Here is a 16,694-nt window from a genome sequence, read left to right on the forward strand (position 1 = left end):
CCTCATTTAAAACAACCATAAATTTTGGTTTTAAAATAGAACATATAACTAAACTTTAGAATATATATAGATATTATTAATATTTAAATCTAATATCTAATGAATTTTTTTTTGAACAGCAAATTTGGATCACTGAAGGACCACTGGAGTATCATCGTGCCACCAGCAGAACCACCCGATCATATCCATCTCCACTAGGCATAATGCCTACACACCAATTCAGGGGGAAACCCAATAAATATGGAAAAACCCCCCTTGTGGGAATCGAACTCAGGACCTATTGGTTCCAAAGTTTTATCTCACCCCCAAGATGCTACTAGGCTATAAAGCCATGGGCTAATATCTAATGAATTATTAATATCTCTTGAACTAATATGAAAAGAATTAATTCATTTCTAACCCAAAACTTTTCTTCTTTTGCAATTTAGACCCTTTTTTTTACTTTTAACACAAGCTTTTCATCTTTTGCAATTTAACCCCTACTATTTTTTATTTTCAATTTTGGTCCACCATACTTTTTATCTTTCCCAAGTTTTTCGTTTCGTTCTAAATTTTGTGAGTTAACGCACCGCAACGCAATGTGCGTGTGCGGTTCAACATTTTTACGTATATTTTTTTCCGTTTGACTGGCCCATCGCAACACATCTATTTTCTCCGTTTGATAAACTTGTCGCAACGCGCGGGTCTTGGATTGACTTAGTTATTTTTTTCTATGTTTTACGTTTCAGTTTAATTTCTCTGCAACGAGCGTGCATGATTCAAAGATTTTACGTCTGTTTTTCACTTGATGTTATTTTTTCCTGTTTTTATTTATTTTGTTTTTACGAGTTTTTCCGGTGTTGGTGTTCGCTAACAATGGAATAGCATTGGTACTACTTGACACAGTTTTACGACAACATGTGCAACGTAACGGCTTAATAATAGTATAATAACTATATTTATGATTAACTAAATAATATAAAATACATTATGTTTAAAAAGCTATATTCATAAAAATAACGATATATGTAAAATAAAATAACTAATAAATAACTAACATGGTGGAAGCCTTTGGCAGTTAGAAAATGAACCAAACATGGTTTCACAATGCTTCAAATACTTGGTAACATGAATCACAAAAGCAAATTGACCAAGAGCTACCAGCCAAAAGAGGGCTAGGATTTACATGAAGCCTTTTTATGTTCTCATATTATTCCGGTTGCATGAAGCGAAATCAACCCGAAAAAAGATCGCATATCCATGCTACAAAATAGAGCCACCCGAAAACCACTGCTCGACTTCATTAGTGACTCTTTTCACGTTTTTCAAATTGCATCGCGATGCATAATCAATGTTCCTTCTTTATCTGAGAAAGCACCAAACTGTCAATATATTTATAGAACTACATTTTTATGTTGGAGAAAAACTGGTATAAAAATAGAGTGAAGGAGTGAAACTAACATCTATACATAACATAGTGATGGCGGATGCTAGGGGTCCCTACTCCCTATCCCTACTCCCTACACCATAGCATCGCTAGCCAAACCCGAAACCTTCACTAGCTTCATGGATAGCAAGTAGTAACCGCTCCTGAAGCTGTTCTTTTGACATGTATTCAGGAAGATCTAATTGGTTGAAGCTGATAAAAGAAATTACAAGTGAGTTAAAGAAGCATAAAATTGCATCAAAAAGAAAAAAACAAAAAAAAAAAAAAGAAAAAAACAAACCAAGTATGTGCTGATGGCAGCCTCTCTGGAGCTCCATAAGCTTTGTGAATTTGAAATCTTTGTGGGCCCGATATGCCTTGCAATGCCTTAAAACCTTCCAATGGCACCTGGGACAAACATACATGTATTAGCCGTCAGGTGATTATATTTAACTTCTAGCAAAATTATGATAATCACAGCAATCTTTACAATACCTTTGATGTACCAGTGACGAATTGAAGCAATCTAGCCATGTCTTCTTTGTTAAACGCTTTGACAACCTCCCAAAACCACATAACTACACTAGAACCTATGGTGTATCCTGTATATTCAGTGTTGGCCTTAAGATCATCAACTGCAACAACAAGAGGTTGGTTGGTTACCTTAACGATCTTCAGATACAAATTATGAAAAGTTTTATTAAACAAGTAGGTCGGATAACAGATAACTCACAATCGATTTCTGGAAGCCCACTTATTAGCAGCTCAAGCTCTTTATCGTTGAAAATAGAAATGAGGTCACGTGGTATTAACTCGTTAAAACCCTCCAAAAAGGAATTAATTTGAGGACGTATTGCATTTGTAAGTATATGTTCGGCAACAAGATCCACATATTCATGCTTTGTTTCTTCTGTTACTCTTATGTTCCGTCCACCCGGTTTTAGCTCATAATCAGTAACCTTTACCATATCAGAAAAAGAACAAACAAACAAACGTTAACATTTAATTTAATGCTAATTTTCTTGGTGGAATCAGATTTCTAGACATTTTTAGATACGCACCTCTGTCTTCTCGTAAAGAATGTGTTTTTCTTCATCAGCATCCATGCTAAATGTCAGGTCCAGTATGTCACTTACATCATTCTGATACGAAAAAACAGTAGTGTTAAAAATATAAAAATGCAAGTATAAAGGAAAAAAAGTAGAAGACGTATTTTAAAGGCACTTACCTCGAGCAACCACTTTAAGTTCTTGTAATAATCAGGATCAACAGCTTCTATATCATGATATGTTACCTTCACACCAAGAATATGCTTATAGAAAGACCGAGTGAAGTAAACATCCAAGAGTTGTCCATCAAACAAGGCTTTAGCAACCTACGACACAAAACATCATTATACAACAATTAGAAAAATAAATTCTATCAGAAGAAGATAAGTTTTGTTTTTTCGAGAAAGTACCACTCGGCCCACAAACTTGAAGTAGGAAAGATGCTCGGTCTGATAGACGGAATTAGGGTTTGGCTGGAAGGTTGCGTTGTTTCCTCCGGTTGTGAAAAGTAAAGCTCCCTTATCGAATATGACTCTAGATAACAATTGATACCATTCTCTAGTCAAACCGCCAGCATCGATACCTTCTTCACCTTGAAAATGGACATTTAACCGGCCTTTTAAGTCTTGAGTGGGCCGCATGCGCAGCTGATTGTAGGAATCTTCTAGAACATAAGCTCGGCGAACACTTATTCGTAATGGGCCTGTTAAGTGTTGATCATGTTGCTGCCTGATTCTAGAACGGAAATACGACTTTTTGTTGTCGAAGTCAATTAACCTTGGTGCTTTCAACATCATAGAAAGTGACTTCTCTAACAACCCGGGATTTTGTCTGACAAAAGCATTTAATAGCCGCCGATGTTTCTCAGCAAACCTAGAAAACGTTACAGCACCATCGATTCCGGTCCCACTTGGTGATGAATTTCCAGAAAACTCCTTCACTTCCCGTGCTGTTGATGTTGCATACGCATCATCTTGTTGTAGGCTGGAATTATTTGCTTGGAGTTTTTCACATAGGACTAAAAAGGACTCGATAAAAGGCAAAAGCCTCTGAGTGCCAGGTGGCAGAGATATCGATGAAGCCTCGGGCACATTCACACGCTCGACTGTATTAGAATTCGAAATAACTGAAGAAACGAGCTGTGTTTCTGTTGCACTTATACACTCACTCAATTCTTGCCATAAAGGTTCAAGTGAAGTATTTAATTTCCACATGGTAACGTGCTCCTGATTGTCATCATTTTTATCGATATCAGGTACATTGAGTGTGCTAAGGGTTTGCATGATTCGTAAAACGGCAGCCCCAGCCATGGACCCCGCACTAAGACCCAACATGTGTGTGTTTCTTAGCGTAACGAGTTCCTGAATGGCGGACCCACTAAGACCGTGAGCTAACTCAGAAAGCTCTACAATAAAGAACTTTCTATGTGATGGAGCAACTGAGGCTAGTTTCTTCAGAACTTCACCAGTAAGCATGTATACTTTATCCGATAGCCTAGCAAAAAAAAGAAGATTAATTTGTGCAACACCAAAATAAAAATAAATGAAAAACAAAATATTCATTGGAAACTAATAATACCCCTCGTGGCCAAGAAGACTGCATAGATTATGAAGATCCGATTGTGGAAGCTTCATGAAGATGTTATGAATGTTGACACTTTTCTGGTCATCTGATGTAGATAATTCATCACCCGCAGGTTTATCATCATGACGAGGTTCTGCTGAAGAAGAATCTCCATGTGGATTATTAGCAGATTCATTGTCGGGCAGCGGTTGGGAAGTGGGTTCGGGTTCGGGTTCAACTTGTTCAGTATGAGATTGGCTTTCTAACTTTGAAGCAGCAGTGTATACAACCACTTTAAGTAGACCCATAACCTGCACAACAAAATATAAGAAATGTCAAACCTAACAACAATAAAGCCCAAATAATAACAAAAGTACAGTCTAAACTCTAAACTACCTGTTCCAGATGGGCAATACTGCGAAGGAACAACGGTTGATTCAAGAGTTTTACGAATAATAATATAGGAATATCACCATCGGATCCGACAGGAAGAGAAATTTCTCCACCTTCAACAACCTTTTCTTTCCCCTTAGCATCCTTTTTATCGAGATTCAAAGACTCGGGAACAAGCGAAGAATCAAAGTAGAACAACAAATTAGCAACAGAAGAATGATTTGTAGCCAGATATGTCAAAATCTCTAACACCCGGCGCAGTACTAGCGGTGGGAGACCTGTAACAAACCCTCTCTAGCATCAACAAATATTAAATTCGGAAAATTAAATGGGTTTCGGACTAAAAGAAAACTGTACCATCTAAGAGCTGTGATCGGCCATAAACAACATTAGACTGACACCCGTAAAGCCTCTGAGAGTTAGCCGCTGTCATTGTCAATCCACCTGTCGGGCCTTGGGTCTCCATCTTCATCATGCCCAGTAGCAAGAAAACAAGAACCGCACGTGTATCACTATGAGCACATAAGTTCAAGAAGAGTCTCTGTAGAAGGCCTTTCCCAAGAGGCTGAAAACAAATGCTCAACGGTCATAACAATTAAGAAAAAACATTTACTTCATCATGTGTTTGGGTGATCAACTGATCATTACCTGTGCTAATCGTAGAAGCCTGATCAAAGCTTTCAAAGCATCAGCATCCAAAAGCGGGTCCCCTTCAACCTCCTTCACTTTCAAGCTTTCTAAAAACGCAGAAGATGCCCTTCGTCCTATTGTAACACCAACACCCCTATCGATTACCGTCTGCCTATCGAATCCCAACCCATTCCTCCTGTTGATAACCCTATGATGGTTTCCAAACAAACTACGAGCCTGATAGTGACTCATAGCTCTATCCCGAAGCATTTGCGCTTCCGCAAGTAACGGAGATGGCAATGCTGAAAGAACCGCCTCCGATGATGTCAATAAGACCTAAAAACACACAAAAATAATATAGTAACAGTATGCAAACAGTAAAGTTTCTAAATTTCAAGATGCAAGTATGCAAACCTCTTCACGCAGATCAGCTGGAAAAGTAGCTATAATTGAAGCATTATCCATATCCACAGGTTGGCCTTCGGCTTGATGTGCAACCCTTTGTGCACGCTGTTGAGCTAAAACTTCGGCTTGGATATCTGGAGGAAGTGCAGCTAAAAACTCGGGATCTATTTCTTCAGCTGTAGCAGGAATAGGTGCAGGAGCAGAAACCGGAGGTGGAGCTGATTGAGATTGTTGTGAAGCTAAGACTTCTGCCCTGAGTTCTGCGGGTAGTGCCTCTAAGAATGTTGGATCTATGCCATTTGTACTTGCAACAGTTTCATCTGGTTGACCAGTTTGACCGTCATCAATGTTGGCGTTCTGTTCAGATAATGACTCCTCAATGACACCAACTGAAGGTAACAAGTCCCCTCCAGCAACGTTCATATCCACATCAGCATTTTGGTCACCAGAATTCGGAACATTATTGCTTGTCTCGTCAACAGTTGCTGACAACTCCTGAAATTACCCGTCATATATAATCACATTAAAAAGGAATCATAGAAAAAGTTATACAATTGAACAAAGTAATAATCGAACTCTACCTGCTGCTCATTTCCTTCACCAACTTCCATGTTGTCGTGATTATCTGTGGACCCACTTGTCTGTCCTTGTGTTTCTTCAACATTTCCGACTATCTGATTAACATTTTGGTCATTATTATTATCTGGACATTCAGACTGCTGAGCAACGTTATCGGCAGCCTCTGCTACCTGCTGATTATCATTGGCTAAAGGAGTGGTTGTGCTTAACTGAGACATGAAATGCTCTTCTACAGCCTGTGCAATAGCAGCAGCTTGACCACCAGCTTGTGGTTGACCATCATCGGTCCACCGGCCATCACCTGGTCCTCTTCTTGCAGGTGCTCGTAACGACTCCAAACCGACAGAAAAGTCAGCCAGTGGCGGTGGAGCTCCACCGCCAACTCTGTCACCAAACACGGTAGATTGTACATGATCGAACGGAAGAACAGGAGTATCAAACATGTAGAAATGAGAAACATCAAAGCTCCCTCCGGATAAGGATTCCAAATCCCGAGATGAACTGCCACTGCCACCACTTGATGACCGCATTGAACCTAATTCACCAGACTGTGATGATGGTCTCAATAGAAGAGGATGCTGCAGACCGTTATTCCCGTCTGTACCCGAGGTTCTACTCTGATGGCGACGGCCATGGTCAAAACCGCCGGTTACCGGTCTACGAAGACCAAAAAGGTCATCAACATTGACGCCTTCAAATGGCTCTGCAGCAATGTCGATAAGTGCACTATCGGGTCCCGCTTGACCAAGTACACCATCAAGAGCCTCCCGCCATCTCACCTCAATAACACGGTTTTCATGGTAATCATCGTCCTCCTCCTCATCAACCATGTCATCATTATATTCATCACCTAATCCAGTTTCATCATGATCTTCGACATCTGTGTCAGCCAATGACATCAAAGCAGCACCATCCTCCGCTGTATCTTCATCCTCGTCATCATCCTCGTCATCCTCAGCCATGTCATCATCCTCATCACCAGTGTTATCGCCACCACCCCTACTCTCAACATGAAAAGTCATCTCGATTTGATCAGAATCTCTTAACACACCATCTTCCATCTCATCCATTTCAATCCTCAACTCCTGATCTGCAGGCTGGTCTAAATTCGATTCGTGATCACCTTCATCTTGAGTTGTTTCTTCATGATGTTGCTCAGCATCATCGGTATCAGTGATTTCATGTTGACCAACAACTGGTATCCGATTGACTGGAGTATCAACCGTCTGATTATCATACGTTGTACCCAAACTAACAGACTTTTTCTTCGATTCAGATAAAGCAAGTTGCTCCACTGCATTGGCGGCACGCGTTAAGCCCTCTAACGATTTAAGAATAATATTTACAACTTTTGGGGCATCGGGATGGTCTAAATCCAGCACCTGAAGGATGCTTGATAAACAAGGAATCAATCCTCCGTCAATCATTCCTTTAGCAATATCCGGAGAGCAACCAGATCCCAGTACATTACTAGCTGACGGATTTTTCGATAAAATCGAATAGACCAAATCAACAAAAGCAAGCACCCTTTTGTCAGGTAATAAAACGTTCTTAGATGAACTGCTTGCTGACATGGCAAATGAAGATAAAGCTTTCACAAGTACATTTATGACACGCCTACGGCCTTCGCTTGATCTACCACACAAAACCACCAAAAACCATGAGGCATTTTCGGATAACTTCCCTCTCCATTCATCAGATCCGGATATCTTATCTACAGAAGGATATAGAAGGTGATGCATAATATGATGTACAATCCCACCGTGCATTTCCAGATCACGTTTTAGAAGTATCCCAGCTGCATGTACATACATCAGAAGAATATCACTTAGCAATTTGAGGACAAAAGTCACTTTAGCTTCTGACAAGCTGTCGAATTCTTTCGTTGTATCATTGACCTTCATTTTACCCTTAATTACAGCAGAATCATCTACCTCCATCGCATCATCGAATTTATCGCAGTCTTTCTCGGGATTCAATGAAGGGTATTTCGTTACAGTTTCAAGCAAGTGATCAACAACCTGTGTGAGATTAGCAGGAATTTTTTTCTGGGCTTTGACGCACTTTATTGGCCCATCTTGAGATTTATTTTCAGGTACAGACGATGCTCCAATTTCAACACCTGAAGTTTTTGATTTATCTTTATCTTTTTCTTTCTCTCTTTCTTTGGGTAATACAACAACGGTTCTGCCACCCGTCGTGTCTAACTGGCATACAGATGTTGCTGCTTTCATGAAGATCTCACAATCTCGAGAAATAAGAGGTGCCATCGATGTCAAAAATACACGCGGAGGAACACGACCGCCATGGCGGCTGCCGCTTAAAGCCTGCCGTACCTCCAACTCCATTGCTGTTTGTAGTGTCTGAGGATCTTCAATGAGATGTCGAATGATAGCAGATGCTACTGTGTCATAACCAGGAAAGAAACACGTCTTTGGTATGCCGAAAAGATCAATCATGCCTCCGTTTTCAAGAAACTGTAAAGCAAGAGTGTGTGTTTTTGTCAAACGAGCACATAGTAATAAAACTGCTTGCATAACCGTAGCAGGGACGTGTTTTTTAATCAGATCACATGCAACGTTAACCACCCTGCTACCCTCTTCAACAGTCAGATAGCCAGTAGATTTACCAAATATCTTTTCAAACTTATTGCACTTTTCATCATCAACGTCTTCTGTTCCTTCTTTTCTATCAGATGATAGTTTGGGTTTGGATTGCAACAAATTGTCCAAAATAAGAAGCAAAGCGCTGATGCATTTTGGAACTAGAAGTAGCTCGTTTTGTGACTCGGTTCCGGTTAAAAACCTCATTAAAATGTCTATGGCTATTGAAACAACACTGTTATTCACAGCAATTTCTCTAGCAGTAATATCTTCAGCAACGATCAATGCTAATGTGTGCGATACTATACAGAGTGTACTCGTTTCCTTTGAAGTTTCCAGTGGGCAAAGTTTTAGCTGTTGGATAAGATACGATATCACTTTCGGGCGATCTTCTCCTTTATTTCTACTACAGAAAGTAACAAGCAGATCGGTTAAGGGAAAAGCCATTGAATCACTACTTTGAAACAACTTCATAGTAGCTGCAAGAATGTCATCAATAGGAGGCGTTGGTGCTTTGGCCTCCACTGTCTCTGTTTGACCATCGGTTGACTTTTCGGTGTTATTATCTGATTTAGGAGTCTCTGATGAGTTTCCTAAAGATAAAGCAAGTGCTCTTGCCAGTTCATCATCATCCTGTACAGGATCATCAGCATGAGTAAACAACCATTCCATCGCCATCTCAACATTATTTGTTTCAACCCTTCTTAACGCTTCCTCTGCTCTAGCCCTAGTAAACCCCATCTCTACAATGGTGGCAATAGTGGATTCATCAGGCGGTGGCGGCATGAGCCGCTGGTTAGCACCGCCAGCACCACTGCCATGAGGTCGTTTCGCATCACCAACACCACAGAATATATGAGTGACAAGTGTCACAATCGTAGTAATGAACCCAGGGTTACAACTTGGAAACATATGATGATTCCAGATAGGAAGTATTACATCAAGAACTTGAGATTGCAGCATTCGAACAAACGCTTCTGGATCTCGAGGAACCGGAAACAACCCGATTGATAACCCGACAGCCACCGGTTGTACAAGTAACTGAGCTTGAGATGTGGAGGTTGTCGGCAAAACAAAAGTAGAGTTAACGAAAAACTCCAAAAGCCGACAGTAACTCTGTAATGTGTCAAGTAGCCATTTACTGTGAGACAGTTTGTTTCCGTCGTTATTTTCATTTCCGGCTGTCGAACCAGTATACGGCAATGTCCATAGTAACTGACTTGTAGCTTCAAAAGTGTTTAGCAACTCCTTAAAGGTCCCCTGAACATAGAAGTTGTTTATCATGACCGTATAACAGATTCGCCGCCTATTATCAAACGTTAACGCTGACATGTGTTCCACCACTTTTCCAAGATAATGACACTTAACCGACAATACACTATCAAGACCCGAACCCATGGTGTACCCCGGGAAATTAAATGCTTCAAGATAGATCTTTGCTAATGCAGTTCCAATGTTCTTGGAAGCAGTACTTAGTGATCCACTTTCAGCCCTTCGACGATTTGATGAAGGAAATCCTTTTACTAAAGTGGTAAAAAAAGAACGTATGGTTGAAGCCAGTTTGTTAAGTGTTTCCATAACAAGAGCCTCGGGGCTTTTTTTCTTTATATCTTGTGAACAGCTTGTCTCGGTGTTGCTTATGGAAGCTTCCGGATCAATGTGTAATGCTTCTAGATGTCTGCTGGTTCTTCCTCTTATACGAGCTAGCCCGTGTCGGCTACGCCGACTGAACCCTTCACCAGACCGAACCACCGAAACAAAGTCACGTTCTAGACCCCAGTGAGGGTGTGAACTGTTCCGAATCGAAACTGGGTTCATGTACCTCACCATCGGCATGCTTGCATCATCGTCACTTGCAGCAATGGTAGCTTCAGTGTTATTAACATTAACACCAACATTTTCAGTCTCTGTTTTGTTACTCTGTTTTTCATCTGCTTTAGAATCACAATCTATAGAAACTTGCCAGAGTATTTCCCGATAAGCAACTCCAAGATCTCGCAACACGTCAGCATCAGAAGTCCCAAGCTCAGACACGAGATTTGTAGTCCCTTTCGATAAAGAATTAGAAAGAGACAAAATACCTTCAAGACTAGAGAGGCATCTTGACACCTTTGTTCTTCTAGAATCTTCTATCTGTGCAAGTTGCATGCCTCCAAGAGATGCAAGTAGCTCGTTCGTCACTTTCAAATGATCTTTCAAGAACGAACATAATGTTCTAGCGAGAGATGCAGAATGATGCGGAGAGAAGTTCTTAAATGCAATCGATATGCTCTGACCAATAGAAACAGACGAAGGCATCAAAGGTAAGGTAAATAACTGCAGAACAGCTTCGATTCCCTTTTTCTCCACAAATATACGACATGTGTCAGAATTTTGAAGAATAGTTTCAAGCAAACGAGCTAAATTGTTAACACAATCAGGTAGAAAAGACTCGACATTCAACAAAGACGTATCAGCAGAAGGTTCTGCAAGCGATTCCCCATCAGTTTCCATTGGAACAGAAGAAGAACTACAAGCTTCAGCAACTTCAGGTCCCGAACCGAGCTTCTCGATAGATTTTAAGATCTCAATCAGCATATCAACACCATACACACGTAGCGAAGAAGCATGTCTCATTAACTCATCAAGGCCACTAGACAATGAACTAGGAGTATCACCCATAAGGGCACGAAGATAACTTCGCGAAGTAAATATCTTCACGAAACACCTCAACGCATTGCGATCTTTGACAGCCTGGAGACCGTTATTGTTAAGACACAAAGCATCCAAACATTGGGGTATGCATGTTATAGCTTCAGCAGAACAAAGCACACCATCCATTATAGCATCTAGAAACGCAGACGGAAGTCCAGCTTGTTCTAAGATAGAATAACAAGTTGGGTCTTTATGAATCAGATCACTCATTACAACTGCCGACAATGAAAACATCCCACCCCCAAAATCTTTAGCCTTTTTAAAAATCACATGTAAACATTGCGGTAGCAAACTTTCTTCAGAGCCGTAAATACGAGCAGTGGTTCCAGGTGCGTATGTTCCAAGCGATATAGCGCGCAGTAACGCTTTCATTAACGACCTCCTGTGGTATGATACCAAAGCTTCAGAATAAACAGGCTGCATACCGTCCGATTCAGATTCAGTTGAAGTACTAGCAAATGTACCATTTTCAACATAAGAAACTTCTATTTTCAATCGGGAAATTGCGTCATCTAATCCACCGAGGTCTCGAAACAAAGCAGCAGCAGGATTACTGTAATCCATAAAAGCTTCTAGAACATGTACAGCTGTGCTGACTAGATGCAAATGCTGGGGATCTGTGTTTTTAAGAAGAGGCAAAAGGGTAGGTATAAACCCTGCTTCACGCATTGCAGAACATCCAGAAGAAGACGAAACTAAAACCGTAACCAATGAGAGTAGAGCCTCAGCAAACAGAACAGACGATTTAGTTTTACTAACCGCAGAGTCAATAGCCTTCTGCATGAGACTTGATAATATCCCACGATGTCCACCAGATGTGACAGCGGTCAACACGGTTGACTGGCGTGAACGATCTTGACTAAGAGCAACCAATGAAAACAGGCTTAAAATTCGAATTTTTTCGGGGACTGCATCTTCATAGCTCAAAAGTGTCACCAATTCGTTGATGAATTCAGGCTCGGTGTTAAAAAAAGAAACCAGATCATCAGTATCACCACATGCTTGAACAAGAACTATAAATGCATGTAAACGAATACACGTGTACTGTTGGCGAGCAGTGAAGGAACTAAAAGCCCTTGAGAAACGCAATCTTGTCAAAAGTGAGAACCTTAAATTACTCGGTACTTTATAATCTTGGACTAACCCGTGCATAAGTTCAAGATCGGATTTTTCACAAGTATTGATTTTCGGTAAATGGATTATTTGCAACCCTTGAGTTGACTTTTCAGCAGCAGAGTTTTCATAGAACTCAAAATGGAGAGTGCTACCCAACTCGTGAGCAACTGGGTCAGATACATTCTCTAGAGCACATGCAACCAATCCTAGCCCTTCATCTTTCCCACCCCAACCTTGTGCAAAAGCAAATAGCTTCAAATTTAGAGATGCATCTCTTATAATGTGTTTTCCAGTTGATTTCCTTAAGAACGATGATAGAGTTTGCAAACAGGCTTCAACCACATCTGCATCAGTGGAAGCCAGTAGAGAAGAAAGATGATGCTGCATGATAATAACCCAGGATTAATAAATACACAATATAATATAGACAGAGAAAAATATTAGACGCACAAAAAGAAAAGGAGGTAAAGCATTGAAGTGGCAATGGTTAAGTTTAAAGAACTTCAAATTTCTATAAATAGAATAAAAGGAGGTAAACCATTGTAAGATTATAACCTAACCACCTATAACCTACCATGCAATATTGTTCATACCGTTTATGATATTTGAGAACTTTTGGAATTTGAGGATTTGGCTTTTTTCGGTTCATAACTTTGTTTTTTTAATGTTTTTATTTGATTGCGCTTTTTTTTCTCGGGCCCTCGCTTTTTTTGCGCTTCTCGCCTAGGCGAGAGGCGAGCCCTATGCGCCTAGCGCATTTGATAACTATGGTTCATAGGATTGATTTCTAAAAATATACATATCAACTTGTAATATTAGTGGTTGTTAATCGCAATTTGACGGTGTACAATTTACTAGGCAAATTTAATGCTAAGTAAAAAAAAAACATAAGTAGTTGATTTTGTTACTGACAAAATAATATAAGAGTAAAGTACACGGATGGTCCCTGTGGTTTACCAAATTTTTGGATTTGGTCCCTAAATGCAAACTACAGGGACCATCCGTGTACTTTTGGAAAACTAGAGACCAAATCCAAAATTTAGGTTAACCACAGGGACCAATTGTGTACTTTACTCGTTATATAATAAGTCTTGGATTATGTAAAATTGTAAACATTTAAGTATGTAACAAAACCTTTTATGTAAATTACCTCTCTAACGAATGTGTAGATACACTCCAGATTGAGAATAACTGATTGATGAAGACAAGTTTCGAAATGTATATTTATCTCTTCTAATTAATGTAAAATGCTTAATTCAATTACTAGTTGCTTATCAAAGTGTTAAAGAGGATGATTAACTCTTCAGAGGCCAATAAAGAGACCTCAACTGATCAGCTCCTAAGAAGGGTTTCTAGAGCACTGTAAATAACATAAGTCAAGAACTTATAAAAAAAATTACCTCATATGAGCTATAGAAATGCTTATTTGTGCTGTTGTCCAAAATTATCCTTACAACACGCAAAATCTGCAGGACGGACTCCCTAGGGAAAGGAGGGTCGGACTCCAAGAAATCATCTTCAAGTTGCAAATCTTTCCTAGATTTTATGTATTTTTCGAAAAAGCTATCAAAGTGATTAAACAGATCAACCCAGTGATGGAAATCCCCCTGTATTTACGACAATAATCGCAATCGGTTCAGATATAGTCAATATTATGATTAAAATAAGATGGGATTGTAGAGGCACCTTGTCAAAGTCCCAGAAGAAGCTTCTTAAGGGCTCTTCAATATTTTCAAGTGGAGCAGCGATTACACCATCGATGAACGACTTAATTTTAGGAGGCTGATGCAAAATAAAGAGAGATTCAGATATATTACATGCGTCAACAAATTTTGAAGATATCAAACTATATAAAAAAAAGTAAACATGATCTGAAATCCAAGAACATTCGTAAAATAGAAATGGCATGAATGTTACACTCAGGAGATTAACGAGATCAAAGAAAGAAAAAACCGGTAAGTCAAATAGTAGCAGCAACTCAAGCAGGATTAATCCTAACAACTAGAACGACCTTAACTATTCACGCCAAACTTCCAGTCATTAGAAGTTGAATGTTCCACCGCCAAGATAACCATACAAGCAAAATTCATTAATCGTATAGAGATTTGAAGAAAAAGACCCCCAAGTTGTAACATGCAGCCACAAGGTGTTCAACCAGCAAGAAGATTTGCCCTATATTTCTTGCATGGTTTGCTTCAGAAACTGAACTGAATTGAAATGTTGTACACTTATTTTCACAAGCATTTCCTTCAAGTGTGAACACCATTGAAATGTATCACATGTTCATTTTAAAGGATCAGACTTTCCAATAAGGTTTATTCCTTCTCTCCCATAAGGGCCAAACCTATGCATAAAGTTTAAAGTTTCTAACTTCTAAGGAAATACCAACTCTTTTTCATATAATTTCTTATACAGGAAGCAAAACAGTCGCAAATGAAATGATTTAACACACTCAAATCAAAAAGATAAACAACGTGTCGTCAAGAAAGGTATATTATTTTTCCATCAGCATCTTACATTCTAGTTCAATTCAATTGCCTGTATGATATAATGGTATATAACACATTATTACACATTCATCATCCATCATCAAACACCGATGTACCGAATTATCATGTCAAGATCATACCTTCCATTAAAAGGATGCAGGAAGGGTTTGTGAACACAACCAAACATGCATTCCATGAAAAGCAATACATAATCATACAAATCAATCAAAAAAGTTACAGCCTGAATATAAGCACACATATACAAACAGACAATATTCCATTGATTCAAAATATCATACAACTGGATCATACATTAAATTAGTTAAAACATCATAACCGATCCAAATAAACAACAATTAACAATTAAAAAACCCTAAAACAATAAATAAAGTAATAAACCCTAATCCAATCAACAACTAACAATAAAAAACAGTAGAATTAACGGAATAACTGCACTAACCACTTCTGATTGCCTCCTTCTTCGCAACTTCATATTGAAATCAACAGAACAAATAGCATTGCACGCACAAAACACAAGCGATCCGTTCGTTTGATCGTATGGATAGTATTAGGTACAATCAATAAGTGACAGACAGAATCGAATCAAGGTTACGGAAATCAAGCGATTGTGGATTTGAGGGTTTCAGGTGAGGGTTTTTTAGGTGTTTGATCAGAGTGAAATTGAAAAGTGTTGGTGTGCGATTAATATTATAGATGTGGGGATGAAAGATAAGGGGAGAATTGGGAGAGAAGAAACAGGGAATTACTCAGTATGAAGCTAGTGTTGTTCTGGGAAAGAAGTTAATTGTTTATATAGTGCGACTCGGTTACGTGATCCGTTAACCATATGAAAATAACATGTTTTAATGTATCTGATCTAAAGTATTGCGGTTACAAAAGAAACAGAATCGAACCTGGGTTGGTTCGTTTAGTAGGTGTTCCACGTTACCACTACACCACCCTTACGTTTACATCAAGACTTAGCGGCGTCAAAACATACAATAACTCGAATTTATACCGTCGAATGTAAACGTATTATATTTGACCAGACTCGTTTAAAAAAGAATATGTTGAAACATAAATTTATATCGTTTACCTTGAAATGTGAATTTATACTAGCACGTACATTAAAATGTCAAAACGTAGATCAATTGAAAACATACGTAAAAACACGCATGAAAAGCGTATTATTTTTTAGCCTACTTGTTTTTGAAAAATATTACGTTGAAACATGAATTTACAACGTGGGTAAATTTGAAAAGGTAGAACTCAAAGGGTGAAATTGAAATTTTATAAAGTTTTTAGAAAGTGTACGGGGTGCAAATGTCAATTCTTAAAGTTTAGGAACTTTTTTTTGTCAAGTTATAAACTTTAGGGGTTGTTTTGTTATTTTATCAAGGACTGTCTTAATCAACTTGGAAACTTGAGGGTTGTTTTGTATTTTGGTCCACCGACCTTTTGTTTTAAGGGTTATATAAATTTATGGAAATAATAACCGAATCGGGTTGTAACGTAGCGGTACCAAGGTATGATGTAAGCTTGAAAGTGTAAGTTTTGTGATTGATAAAAAATGTATATTATAATTAGGATTACATGGTGTGTGAATTAGCTGATAAAAATATAATAATAAGATGAATAGTTTTAATATGTAAAATCATTTCTCAATAGTCGACAGAGACAAGTATGATCATATCTTTTGAATGTATCATCAAAAGAACATGCAAAGATTAGACATAAGATATGATTGTTTTATTTATTGTCAAGGTGG

General features: G+C 38.8%; 1 protein-coding gene across 1 annotated transcript; it reads right to left on the reverse strand.

Moving 5' to 3' along the window:
• Window positions 1-986: 986 nt before the first annotated feature.
• LOC110929503 (E3 ubiquitin-protein ligase UPL1) lies at window positions 987-15,701 on the reverse strand. Its single transcript, XM_022172656.2, has 17 exons — window positions 15,387-15,701; window positions 14,124-14,219; window positions 13,838-14,044; window positions 6,027-12,818; window positions 5,455-5,940; window positions 5,059-5,376; window positions 4,768-4,975; window positions 4,414-4,688; window positions 4,033-4,328; window positions 2,865-3,948; window positions 2,634-2,780; window positions 2,467-2,547; window positions 2,139-2,364; window positions 1,901-2,040; window positions 1,707-1,813; window positions 1,441-1,618; window positions 987-1,345 (listed from the first exon to the last, which is right to left on the reverse strand). The coding sequence occupies exons 1-16, from the start codon at window positions 15,417-15,419 to the stop codon at window positions 1,516-1,518; spliced, it is 10,599 nt and encodes a 3,532-aa protein (XP_022028348.1). The 5' UTR covers window positions 15,420-15,701; the 3' UTR covers window positions 987-1,345; window positions 1,441-1,515.
• Window positions 15,702-16,694: the final 993 nt, after the last annotated feature.

This window comes from Helianthus annuus, chromosome 3 (genome assembly GCF_002127325.2).
Source record: "Helianthus annuus cultivar XRQ/B chromosome 3, HanXRQr2.0-SUNRISE, whole genome shotgun sequence".
Classification (NCBI taxonomy): domain Eukaryota; kingdom Viridiplantae; phylum Streptophyta; class Magnoliopsida; order Asterales; family Asteraceae; genus Helianthus; species Helianthus annuus.

Coding starts and splice junctions, on each gene's coding strand:
- LOC110929503 (XM_022172656.2), bottom strand. CDS start 15,419: ATGAAGTTGCGAAGAAGGAGGCAATCAGAAGTG. Junction 2,781..2,864: donor TCAAGTTTGTGGGCCGAGTG/GTACTTTCTCGA, acceptor TTTGTGTCGTAG/GTTGCTAAAGCCTTGTTTGA. Junction 1,619..1,706: donor CTGCCATCAGCACATACTTG/GTTTGTTTTTTT, acceptor TTCTTTTATCAG/CTTCAACCAATTAGATCTTC.